Below are 13,681 nucleotides of genomic sequence, written 5' to 3'. Positions count from 1 at the left end.
TCGATAGGCCCCATAGCGCCATTGATCGCTATTGAATTTTTTCTCGATCTGACTTCCGGTTTCGGAGATATATAGGCCAGAATGATTTTAGTGAGCGATTTTTTAAAAATCAACGGTACACTTTATCAACATGATTTCTTTAACAGTAGAAAGATCTAATCCATATCTACTTGGGGAAAAAATTTCATACCGATCTGACTTCCGGTTCCGGAGATTTACAGGATAGAATGATTTTAGTTAACGATTTTTTACAAATCAACGGTACATCCCATGAACGTGAAATTTGCAGCAGTGGAAAGACCTCATCCATATCTACCTGCAGAAAAAATTTCATACCGATCTGATGTTTGGTGTTCGAGATTCCGCCTTATTACCTTTGTTACTAGCGTAACATAGGTATTAGAATCGATTTTCACACGTCCTGCCGTCTGCGCCCGATAGCCATCCACACAAGCTATCTCACCTGTCCAAAACATTCTCAATCGATAGAACTCGGCGCGATCTGGCTCGACAGTTTAATTACGACATCGTAGAATCAAATTGAATATGAAAAATCGACCCAGCAAGGTGAAATTTGCTGATGTCTGTATGTGCGTCTGTGGACGCGTTTCATCTAGGCAAGCTTTTTTCGAGATGGCTCATGCGATCAATATGGTTGATATCTCGTTCGATAGGCCCCATAGCGCCATTGATCGCTATTGAATTTTTTCTCGATCTGACTTCCGGTTTCGGAGATATATAGGCCAGAATGATTTTAGTGAGCGATTTTTTAAAAATCAACGGTACACTTTATCAACATGATTTCTTTAACAGTAGAAAGATCTAATCCATATCTACTTGGGGAAAAAATTTCATACCGATCTGACTTCCGGTTCCGGAGATTTACAGGATAGAATGATTTTAGTTAACGATTTTTTACAAATCAACGGTACATCCCATGAACGTGAAATTTGCAGCAGTGGAAAGACCTCATCCATATCTACCTGCAGAAAAAATTTCATACCGATCTGACGTTTGGTGTTCGAGATTCCGCCTTATTACCTTTGTTACTAGCGTAACATAGGTATTAGAATCGATTTTCACACGTCCTGCCGTCTGCGCCCGATAGCCATCCACACAAGCTATCTCACCTGTCCAAAACATTCTCAATCGATAGAACTCGGCGCGATCTGGCTCGACAGTTTAATTACGACATCGTAGAATCAAATTGAATATGAAAAATCGACCCAGCAAGGTGAAATTTGCTGATGTCTGTATGTGCGTCTGTGGACGCGTTTCATCTAGGCAAGCTTTTTTCGAGATGGCTCATGCGATCAATATGGTTGATATCTCGTTCGATACGCCCCATAGCGCCTGTTGGGAATTTGCCAACTTACGCAGGGAGATTTTCAATACAATAATATTAGAACTACCGAAGACGTGGGATTTACGTTCATTAATTATATTATTATATTCCTGGAAAAAGGTTCAGGAAGGATGTAACGTTAGTGAACATGTTTGCATCTTAATATTAGTCCATTAGTAATTTTCTTTTGTAACTTACGTTTAGTCCCGTTGTGCTACACTTGCAAGCGATCGAAATTACGGGTCGCACGAGATCGTCTCGTTTTGTCGGTGGCCGTCGTAACAGGCAATCTAGCAAACAATTTATCCGTACTGAATCCTATAAACCGTACTAAAGCAATCTAGATTTAAGTATTTACTTAGTATTTTAGATTATAAATTTTACCTTCACTGTAGGTTTAGGATGTAAGTAGATTTTAGGTTATGATAAGTTCACTAGTTTTTATCAAACACTATGGAAAAGGTATTAATTGTAAATAATAATTTTAACGAATTTTAGAAATAGAATTATACCTAGCTGATTTTACACTAGTAATTTAATTTAATGACTTGAACTTTCAATGGAAAAAACTAACTAAATTTAGACCGCAAACTCATTGATGCCGCACGTTAAATTGTTGTTTTATGTTTTTTGGCGTTTGCCTACTATCAATTGTTTATCCGTGACGTTTGCCCAACGTCTTTGGAGAGAAGGTGCGTACTATACCTGGGTGCGTTGATGTTTGTGTAGGCAAGGTGTCTTGGATGGGAAGGTGCGCATCTGCGCCAGGGGCGTACTCAACACTCCTCCCGGGTACGCCGATCCTCTGATCGGCTTACAGTCCGTCGCGCCGTACATCCAATATAGCCAGCTTGGCCACAGGGCGCTCGAACACACCGTTCGCAGTTCTTACGGTTGCCGCCCTGATCTGATTGTCGTTCTTGTTGATGTAAGTTCCGATGACCTTGCCTTTAGGCCAGCAGTTCCGGGGCAGCTTCGGATCAACGATGATCACCACATCGCCAATCGCTATCGGCTTCGTGTTCGCATACCATCTCGTTCGTCGAGTGATCTCCGGCAAGTAGTCACTTAGCCAACGTTTCCAAAACTGGTTGGCTAGCTGCTGAGACATTCGCCAGGTCCGCCGTAGTGCTGTTCCGCTGTCATCGAGGGTACATATCGGTTTCGTTCCGTCGGATGACCCCAGGAGGAAGTGATTCGGGGTGAGAGCAGGTGCAGATTCATCATCAACCGGAACATGTGTAAGCGGCCGAGAATTAACAGTGCATTCGATCTCGGTTAGAAGGTTTCGTAGCACTTCGTCGTTAGGCTTGTGCAAGGGGCGGATTTCCATGAGGTTCCGCTTCACTATACCGATAAGGCGTTCCCAACTGCCGCCCATGTGCGGCGACGCTGGGGGAATGAACTTCCAGGTGGTCTCGGTACCGCTGAACTCCTTCATCACCTCGTCCTGGTTGATCGCCGTTGCTGCCTCTCCCAATTCGCGGTTCGCGCCAATGAAGCAGGTACCGTGATCACTATAGATCGTCTTGGGCATTCCGCGGCGTGCTGCAAAGTTTCGGAGGCCCATGATGCAGGAGGCGGTACTCAAAGTGTGTACTACTTCGATGTGGATCGCACGAGTGGTCAGGCATGTGACCAACATTCCCCACCGTTTCTCCACTCGACGACCTACGACGACTTCGATTGGTCCAAAATAGTCAACGCCAATATGGGTGAAGGGTCGAGCAAAGGCATCAAGTCGCTCTAGAGGAAGATCGGCCATTATTGGAGGCTGTGGGGTTGCGCGATGATTTTTGCAGTGTTGGCAGTTGTAGCGTACTTTTGCGTAGGTCGCTCGTAGTCGAGGTATACAATACCTCTGTCGGAGCTCATTTATAGCGGTCTCATGGTTTTGGTGGTGGTACTTAGTGTGATAGTGTGCAATAATAAGATTGGTAGTGTGGTGGTCACGTGGGAGGATAATCGGGTTTTTAGCATCTTCGGTGGCTAGCGTACAGGCACTAATTCTTCCCCGCATCCTCATCAGTCCGTGGTCGTCCAGCCAGGGTGTCAGTTTAAACAACGGGCTGGTCTTGGGAATGGGCTTCGGCGATCTGTTCACCGATTTCAGAATAGCTGCTTCGTCCGGGTAGGCTTCTCGTTGGGCTTGGCGTATCACGTAGCGCTCGGCGATCTGCAGTTCCTCTGCGGAAGGTGGACCACAATGAACAGGTTTCTTTTGCTTCTTTAGGCGACAATTTGCCGCAAAACGATGCACAAAGGCAGCTACTTTGACCATCCGCTTCCAGCTGGAAACGTTGATCGGTGGATCTGGCACGGTGAAATGGGTTAGCAGACAGGGACGAAGTTCAGTGTCTGTCTTGCTTCCTTTCGCTATTTGACATGGCCATGCTTCTTCCGGTTCCCGCAGGAAATCTGGCCCGATGAACCACCTGGATTCTGGAGTCATGTCCGGGAATTTCTCCCATTTCGTGCCATCATCTGCGACGTTTAACTTGGTTGGAACCCAACGCCATTGGTTCGGTTCTGTTGACTCCAAGATCTCACCGACTCGACAGGCAACGAATGGTGTGTAGCGACGATGGTCCGAATACAGCCAGCAAATCACATCCCTGGAATCCGAGTGATAGAATCGCTTGCTCACGTTGAAGGACAGGGAGCTGAGGACCGTTTGGGAGAGCCTTGTACCAATAACTGCTGCCATGAGCTCGAGCCGTGGAATCGAATGATATCGCAAGGGGGCAACTCTTGTTTTGGCGGCAATTAAGCAGCATCGGACAGTTCCAGCCTGATCGAAGCGCAGGAAGCATGCGGCAGCCATACCGTTCTCACTCGCATCTACAAACGTGTGCAGTTGAACATCATGGTATCCGGGAAGAAGATGAGAGCGGAAACATCGTGCTACTCGGACTTGTTCAACTTGGGGCAGGACTTGCAGCCAATTGCACCATTTGGCGAAGGCATTGCCGTCGATCTTGTCATCCCACTGGATGCCGCTTCGCCAGATTTCCTGTAGCAGGATCTTGAGGAACATTAGGAACGGCGCAATGAGTCCAAGGGGATCGAATATCCTCATGAGGACCCGTAGAACCTCCCGTTTCGTAGGCTGACGGCGGCCTTCCCACAGGTCGCGATCGTAGCGGTCCCAACCGACTTTGAAGGTGAAGACATCTGCCGATGTACACCACCACATCCCGAGCACCTTTTCGGTTGCCATTTCTGGTGAGAGGTCCAAGTTCTTCTCCTCAGCGTTGCTTCCACGTAAGGCTTCTAGGACGCGCAGAGAATTACTGGTCCAATTACGGATTTCGAACCCACCCTCCGAGTGTACGAACTTTACATCTTGAGCGAGCTTGATGGCCTCTTCTTCGGTGTCTACGCTCACCAACATGTCGTCTACGTAGTGCTGCTTCTTAATTACCTCCACAGCAGCTGGATATTCCTGATCGAAGCGTGCAGCATTCAAGTTCATCACGTACTGGGCGCTGCTAGGAGAGCAGCAAGCACCGAATGTCATGACGCACATTACATATATTGCTATCTGTCCATCCTCATCTCTCCAGAAGAACCGCAAACTCTGCTGGTCTTCATCCCGAATTAACACTTGGTGGAACATTTCACGTATGTCGCCTGTCAGAGCTACAGGATGCTCGCAGAAGCGGATCAGCACAGTAAATAGTGATGAAAGATGATCGGGGCCCTTCAGCAACACAGAGTTCAGTGATACTCCGAATGCTTTGGCTGCTGCATCCCACACGATCCTCACCTTTCCCGGCTTGTTTGGATTTGTCACCGGGAACACTGGAAGATACCAAACACGCTGAAACGATTGGCTCAACTCTTCATCAGATAGTTTCCGTATGTAGCCTTTGCTCAGATAGTCCACCATTTTCTCCTTCAACGTTTTGGTGAGTGTTTCATTCTTCTGCATACGCTTTTCTAGACATTGGAAACGTCGTAGAGCCATCTCTCGGCTGTCCGGTAGACGTACTGTGTCGTAACGCCAAAGTAGGCCAGTTTCGTAGCGTTCCCCTGTGAACCTCGTGAGTGAATTGAGAAGAGAATGTGCTCGTTGATCCTCGACGGAGATAGGTGCGTGTTGTGGCTTCATAATCCCCAAGCTATCCAGCGCAAAGTAATCTTTGAGGACTTGGTGTAGATCCTCATCTGAACTGTGTTGGTCCTCGCAAGAACCGATGTGGTAGACGGAGTGCACCGGGCTGATTGCAGGTTCTGCCGTGCATCCACCGCACACTGTCCAGCCTAAACGAGTCTTAATGGCGATGGGATCGCTTAGATTGCCTTCGCGGCACTTGAGAGGAAGGCTGAGATGCTGGTTCTTAAGTCCAATCAGGATCCGTGGCCGAACACCGTGGTATGAGTCGATCGGAAGCCCTTGCAGATGCGGGTACAAAGATGATAGTTCCTCGATGTCCATCGTCTGGTACGGAAGCAGAAGTTCGTTTACTGTTCGTGCACCACTGATGGTGAAACTTTTGGCTCCGCTGTGTACACCGGCTACTTCCAGTTCGACGACCCTTGACTTCACTTCTTGACGCTGCGTGCCGCCGGTCCAGTGTAGGCAAAGCGACCTGACTTCTCCATCCAGCTTTAGTTCGTCAGCTAACTCTTCGTCCAGCAATGTAAGATCGGAGCCGTCGTCGAGGAATGCGTGTGTTCGGATCGATCCACGTTTTCCGTACAGAACTACCGGAATATAACGGAACAGTATGTCGCTTGATTTGGTTTGATGCGTGTGGCAACCGTGCGCTGTTGAACTAGTTCCTGTTTTGGGATGTTCCGTACTGCCACTCGTCGAGGGTGCTGTTGTTGAAGATGGCGACGTCGCTGATGTAGCTGGCGACGATTGTTGATAATGGTCGTTGTGCAGGAGAGCATGATGCTTGAACTGACATCCATTTTTTCCGCAGAGTTTGGCCTGACACACTCCATTGTGACGGCAGAGGCAACGGCGACACAGTGAATATTCGCGCACTATAGCCCAACGTGAGTCGCGAGAGAATTCAAGAAAGCGCTTGCACTTGTCAATCGCTTTGCAAGCTCCTTTACAGACGGGGCACTCGTTACTAGCACTGGAATTCTTCCCACTTGGAGGTTCTGCAGTGATTTCCGAGTGAGCATTCACGAAGCCACTTCCTTTCTTTGTTCCACTTCTGTCATTCCTTACTGGCTTGGAGCTCGTGATGCTTGGAATAGTCACTATGCTAGCGGCCTCCGCGAGGGAATAGATCCAGGAGCTAAAAGATGCTAAGTTGACTCCCGGCAGTGAAATCCTGTACTGCGCCCAGTTCAGCTTGATTGTTGGAGGTAACTTGCTCACAAGCTGATGTAGGAGGGTCGTGTTATACAGGTATTCTTCCAAGCCACAGGCGTCTACGGTCGCGCAGAAGTTCTCCACATTTACAGCGAAATCCACTAGAGTTTCTAGCCTATCCTCTCTTATGGCCGGCAGGGAGTGAATTTTCTCGATGAGCGTTTGAACGATGGCTTCTGGCTGACCGAACATCATTTTCAGCGTCTTCAACACACCAGGAACATTGGCAGGGTGTACCAACCGGCTCTTCACCACTTCAAAGGCTCGTCCTCTCAGGCTTTTCTGCAGTCGAAAGATGTTCTCGTCGTTAGTGAAGCCACACATGGCCGTTGTGTTGTTGAACGTCGCGATGAATAGAGGCCAATCCTCAGGGTTGCCGGAAAACTGGGGCAGATCCTTGGAAATAGCCTGTCGCGCCGCTAATTGTTTCCTTGTTAGCGAGAAGCGATCTTCTTCACGTTCCGGTTGTCCATCGGCGAATGGTCTGGGTTGATGGTTGCCATTATTGGTTCTAGGGGAATCATCGAGGGGGTGAACTGCCAACGGTTGATTTTCCGATTGTGAGCGATGACTTGATTGCGCTTGTGGGAGCCAGTTTCTTACGACGTCCGACACGCTACTCGCGTTCGAACCAGCTTCGCTAGCCATCTCCTCCAGTAGTTTGTACTTTTCCTCCAGATAGATTTGTTCCTGCTCCAACTTTTTCTCGTTCAGGGTCCTTTCCTCCTCCAGCTTCTGTAGCTTTAGCTTGGCGAGAGTTTGTGATGCTCTGCTAGACGCTCGGCTTGACGCATGAGTTACCATTGACTTCGCTTTCACGTTGCCCTCCTTAGACTGATGTTTCTTCTTGGAGTCGTTGTGCTGAAGAGGATCTGCAACAGGATCGCCATCTGTTTCCACTGGTTTCTTCTTTCTTGCACCACCCAGCACAGAAAGTGTGTTGCTTGCAGATGAAAGGGTATCTGGTACTAGTTGCAACTTAACACAGTTTAGACACTTCCATGGCTTGTTCTCAATGTCTTGGCTAACTCCTACGCAGTTAAAATGAAACCATTTCAGACACTGATCACACCTCACCATTTCATCGGTGTCCTTTCCACGGCAAACTCTGCATGACTGGCCTGGAAATGATGCCTCCGGTTCGACCGTTTCGTTGGTGACCACCACTTGCACACCACTAATTGTACCACGTTCATTACCTTCTTTACTGCCTTTATTTGACCGACCGCGACTCGACATGACCGTATTTGACCGTGTTTATTCGCCAATAAACGAATATAATAAGATGTTGGGAATTTGCCAACTTACGCAGGGAGATTTTCAATACAATAATATTAGAACTACCGAAGACGTGGGATTTACGTTCATTAATTATATTATTATATTCCTGGAAAAAGGTTCAGGAAGGATGTAACGTTAGTGAACATGTTTGCATCTTAATATTAGTCCATTAGTAATTTTCTTTTGTAACTTACGTTTAGTCCCGTTGTGCTACACTTGCAAGCGATCGAAATTACGGGTCGCACGAGATCGTCTCGTTTTGTCGGTGGCCGTCGTAACAGGCAATCTAGCAAACAATTTATCCGTACTGAATCCTATAAACCGTACTAAAGCAATCTAGATTTAAGTATTTACTTAGTATTTTAGATTATAAATTTTACCTTCACTGTAGGTTTAGGATGTAAGTAGATTTTAGGTTATGATAAGTTCACTAGTTTTTATCAAACACTATGGAAAAGGTATTAATTGTAAATAATAATTTTAACGAATTTTAGAAATAGAATTATACCTAGCTGATTTTACACTAGTAATTTAATTTAATGACTTGAACTTTCAATGGAAAAAACTAACTAAATTTAGACCGCAAACTCATTGATGCCGCACGTTAAATTGTTGTTTTATGTTTTTTGGCGTTTGCCTACTATCAATTGTTTATCCGTGACGTTTGCCCAACGTCTTTGGAGAGAAGGTGCGTACTATACCTGGGTGCGTTGATGTTTGTGTAGGCAAGGTGTCTTGGATGGGAAGGTGCGCATCTGCGCCAGGGGCGTACTCAACAGCGCCATTGATCGCTATTGAATTTTTTCTCGATCTGACTTCCGGTTTCGGAGATATATAGGCCAGAATGATTTTAGTGAGCGATTTTTTAAAAATCAACGGTACACTTTATCAACATGATTTCTTTAACAGTAGAAAGATCTAATCCATATCTACTTGGGGAAAAAATTTCATACCGATCTGACTTCCGGTTCCGGAGATTTACAGGATAGAATGATTTTAGTTAACGATTTTTTACAAATCAACGGTACATCCCATGAACGTGAAATTTGCAGCAGTGGAAAGACCTCATCCATATCTACCTGCAGAAAAAATTTCATACCGATCTGACGTTTGGTGTTCGAGATTCCGCCTTATTACCTTTGTTACTAGCGTAACATAGGTATTAGAATCGATTTTCACACGTCCTGCCGTCTGCGCCCGATAGCCATCCACACAAGCTATCTCACCTGTCCAAAACATTCTCAATCGATAGAACTCGGCGCGATCTGGCTCGACAGTTTAATTACGACATCGTAGAATCAAATTGAATATGAAAAATCGACCCAGCAAGGTGAAATTTGCTGATGTCTGTATGTGCGTCTGTGGACGCGTTTCATCTAGGCAAGCTTTTTTCGAGATGGCTCATGCGATCAATATGGTTGATATCTCGTTCGATAGGCCCCATAGCGCCATTGATCGCTATTGAATTTTTTCTCGATCTGACTTCCGGTTTCGGAGATATATAGGCCAGAATGATTTTAGTGAGCGATTTTTTAAAAATCAACGGTACACTTTATCAACATGATTTCTTTAACAGTAGAAAGATCTAATCCATATCTACTTGGGGAAAAAATTTCATACCGATCTGACTTCCGGTTCCGGAGATTTACAGGATACAATGATTTTAGTTAACGATTTTTTACAAATCAACGGTACATCCCATGAACGTGAAATTTGCAGCAGTGGAAAGACCTCATCCATATCTACCTGCAGAAAAAATTTCATACCGATCTGACGTTTGGTGTTCGAGATTCCGCCTTATTACCTTTGTTACTAGCGTAACATAGGTATTAGAATCGATTTTCACACGTCCTGCCGTCTGCGCCCGATAGCCATCCACACAAGCTATCTCACCTGTCCAAAACATTCTCAATCGATAGAACTCGGCGCGATCTGGCTCGACAGTTTAATTACGACATCGTAGAATCAAATTGAATATGAAAAATCGACCCAGCAAGGTGAAATTTGCTGATGTCTGTATGTGCGTCTGTGGACGCGTTTCATCTAGGCAAGCTTTTTTCGAGATGGCTCATGCGATCAATATGGTTGATATCTCGTTCGATAGGCCCCATAGCGCCATTGATCGCTATTGAATTTTTTCTCGATCTGACTTCCGGTTTCGGAGATATATAGGCCAGAATGATTTTAGTGAGCGATTTTTTAAAAATCAACGGTACACTTTATCAACATGATTTCTTTAACAGTAGAAAGATCTAATCCATATCTACTTGGGGAAAAAATTTCATACCGATCTGACTTCCGGTTCCGGAGATTTACAGGATAGAATGATTTTAGTTAACGATTTTTTACAAATCAACGGTACATCCCATGAACGTGAAATTTGCAGCAGTGGAAAGACCTCATCCATATCTACCTGCAGAAAAAATTTCATACCGATCTGATGTTTGGTGTTCGAGATTCCGCCTTATTACCTTTGTTACTAGCGTAACATAGGTATTAGAATCGATTTTCACACGTCCTGCCGTCTGCGCCCGATAGCCATCCACACAAGCTATCTCACCTGTCCAAAACATTCTCAATCGATAGAACTCGGCGCGATCTGGCTCGACAGTTTAATTACGACATCGTAGAATCAAATTGAATATGAAAAATCGACCCAGCAAGGTGAAATTTGCTGATGTCTGTATGTGCGTCTGTGGACGCGTTTCATCTAGGCAAGCTTTTTTCGAGATGGCTCATGCGATCAATATGGTTGATATCTCGTTCGATAGGCCCCATAGCGCCATTGATCGCTATTGAATTTTTTCTCGATCTGACTTCCGGTTTCGGAGATATATAGGCCAGAATGATTTTAGTGAGCGATTTTTTAAAAATCAACGGTACACTTTATCAACATGATTTCTTTAACAGTAGAAAGATCTAATCCATATCTACTTGGGGAAAAAATTTCATACCGATCTGACTTCCGGTTCCGGAGATTTACAGGATAGAATGATTTTAGTTAACGATTTTTTACAAATCAACGGTACATCCCATGAACGTGAAATTTGCAGCAGTGGAAAGACCTCATCCATATCTACCTGCAGAAAAAATTTCATACCGATCTGACGTTTGGTGTTCGAGATTCCGCCTTATTACCTTTGTTACTAGCGTAACATAGGTATTAGAATCGATTTTCACACGTCCTGCCGTCTGCGCCCGATAGCCATCCACACAAGCTATCTCACCTGTCCAAAACATTCTCAATCGATAGAACTCGGCGCGATCTGGCTCGACAGTTTAATTACGACATCGTAGAATCAAATTGAATATGAAAAATCGACCCAGCAAGGTGAAATTTGCTGATGTCTGTATGTGCGTCTGTGGACGCGTTTCATCTAGGCAAGCTTTTTTCGAGATGGCTCATGCGATCAATATGGTTGATATCTCGTTCGATACGCCCCATAGCGCCATTGATCGCTATTGAATTTTTTCTCGATCTGACTTCCGGTTTCGGAGATATATAGGCCAGAATGATTTTAGTGAGCGATTTTTTAAAAATCAACGGTACACTTTATCAACATGATTTCTTTAACAGTAGAAAGATCTAATCCATATCTACTTGGGGAAAAAATTTCATACCGATCTGACTTCCGGTTCCGGAGATTTACAGGATACAATGATTTTAGTTAACGATTTTTTACAAATCAACGGTACATCCCATGAACGTGAAATTTGCAGCAGTGGAAAGACCTCATCCATATCTACCTGCAGAAAAAATTTCATACCGATCTGACGTTTGGTGTTCGAGATTCCGCCTTATTACCTTTGTTACTAGCGTAACATAGGTATTAGAATCGATTTTCACACGTCCTGCCGTCTGCGCCCGATAGCCATCCACACAAGCTATCTCACCTGTCCAAAACATTCTCAATCGATAGAACTCGGCGCGATCTGGCTCGACAGTTTAATTACGACATCGTAGAATCAAATTGAATATGAAAAATCGACCCAGCAAGGTGAAATTTGCTGATGTCTGTATGTGCGTCTGTGGACGCGTTTCATCTAGGCAAGCTTTTTTCGAGATGGCTCATGCGATCAATATGGTTGATATCTCGTTCGATAGGCCCCATAGCGCCATTGATCGCTATTGAATTTTTTCTCGATCTGACTTCCGGTTTCGGAGATATATAGGCCAGAATGATTTTAGTGAGCGATTTTTTAAAAATCAACGGTACACTTTATCAACATGATTTCTTTAACAGTAGAAAGATCTAATCCATATCTACTTGGGGAAAAAATTTCATACCGATCTGACTTCCGGTTCCGGAGATTTACAGGATAGAATGATTTTAGTTAACGATTTTTTACAAATCAACGGTACATCCCATGAACGTGAAATTTGCAGCAGTGGAAAGACCTCATCCATATCTACCTGCAGAAAAAATTTCATACCGATCTGACGTTTGGTGTTCGAGATTCCGCCTTATTACCTTTGTTACTAGCGTAACATAGGTATTAGAATCGATTTTCACACGTCCTGCCGTCTGCGCCCGATAGCCATCCACACAAGCTATCTCACCTGTCCAAAACATTCTCAATCGATAGAACTCGGCGCGATCTGGCTCGACAGTTTAATTACGACATCGTAGAATCAAATTGAATATGAAAAATCGACCCAGCAAGGTGAAATTTGCTGATGTCTGTATGTGCGTCTGTGGACGCGTTTCATCTAGGCAAGCTTTTTTCGAGATGGCTCATGCGATCAATATGGTTGATATCTCGTTCGATAGGCCCCATAGCGCCATTGATCGCTATTGAATTTTTTCTCGATCTGACTTCCGGTTTCGGAGATATATAGGCCAGAATGATTTTAGTGAGCGATTTTTTAAAAATCAACGGTACACTTTATCAACATGATTTCTTTAACAGTAGAAAGATCTAATCCATATCTACTTGGGGAAAAAATTTCATACCGATCTGACTTCCGGTTCCGGAGATTTACAGGATACAATGATTTTAGTTAACGATTTTTTACAAATCAACGGTACATCCCATGAACGTGAAATTTGCAGCAGTGGAAAGACCTCATCCATATCTACCTGCAGAAAAAATTTCATACCGATCTGACGTTTGGTGTTCGAGATTCCGCCTTATTACCTTTGTTACTAGCGTAACATAGGTATTAGAATCGATTTTCACACGTCCTGCCGTCTGCGCCCGATAGCCATCCACACAAGCTATCTCACCTGTCCAAAACATTCTCAATCGATAGAACTCGGCGCGATCTGGCTCGACAGTTTAATTACGACATCGTAGAATCAAATTGAATATGAAAAATCGACCCAGCAAGGTGAAATTTGCTGATGTCTGTATGTGCGTCTGTGGACGCGTTTCATCTAGGCAAGCTTTTTTCGAGATGGCTCATGCGATCAATATGGTTGATATCTCGTTCGATAGGCCCCATAGCGCCATTGATCGCTATTGAATTTTTTCTCGATCTGACTTCCGGTTTCGGAGATATATAGGCCAGAATGATTTTAGTGAGCGATTTTTTAAAAATCAACGGTACACTTTATCAACATGATTTCTTTAACAGTAGAAAGATCTAATCCATATCTACTTGGGGAAAAAATTTCATACCGATCTGACTTCCGGTTCCGGAGATTTACAGGATAGAATGATTTTAGTTAACGATTTTTTACAAATCAACGGTACATCCCATGAACGTGAAATTT

The 13,681-nt window shown here is 44.5% G+C and overlaps 1 protein-coding gene across 1 annotated transcript; it reads right to left on the bottom strand.

Moving 5' to 3' along the window:
- Positions 1 to 2,159: 2,159 nt before the first annotated feature.
- LOC135711933 (uncharacterized) lies at positions 2,160 to 7,487 on the bottom strand. Its single transcript, XM_065234907.1, has one exon. The coding sequence runs from the start codon at positions 7,485 to 7,487 to the stop codon at positions 2,160 to 2,162; it is 5,328 nt and encodes a 1,775-aa protein (XP_065090979.1).
- Between the last annotated feature and the right edge of the window lie 6,194 nt (positions 7,488 to 13,681).

Source organism: Ochlerotatus camptorhynchus, unplaced genomic scaffold (genome assembly GCF_037179485.1).
Source record: "Ochlerotatus camptorhynchus isolate MF236.1 unplaced genomic scaffold, CSIRO-AGI_Acam_v1.1 ptg000444l, whole genome shotgun sequence".
Taxonomy (NCBI): domain Eukaryota; kingdom Metazoa; phylum Arthropoda; class Insecta; order Diptera; family Culicidae; genus Ochlerotatus; species Ochlerotatus camptorhynchus.
Note: the sequence above shows the minus strand (reverse complement) of the source record. Positions and strands in the feature narration are given on the sequence as shown.

Bases quoted from the DNA above. Each gene is read 5' to 3' on its own strand.
- LOC135711933 (XM_065234907.1), bottom strand. From the start codon at position 7,487: ATGGTAACTCATGCGTCAAGCCGAGCGTCTAGCAGAGCATCACAAACT.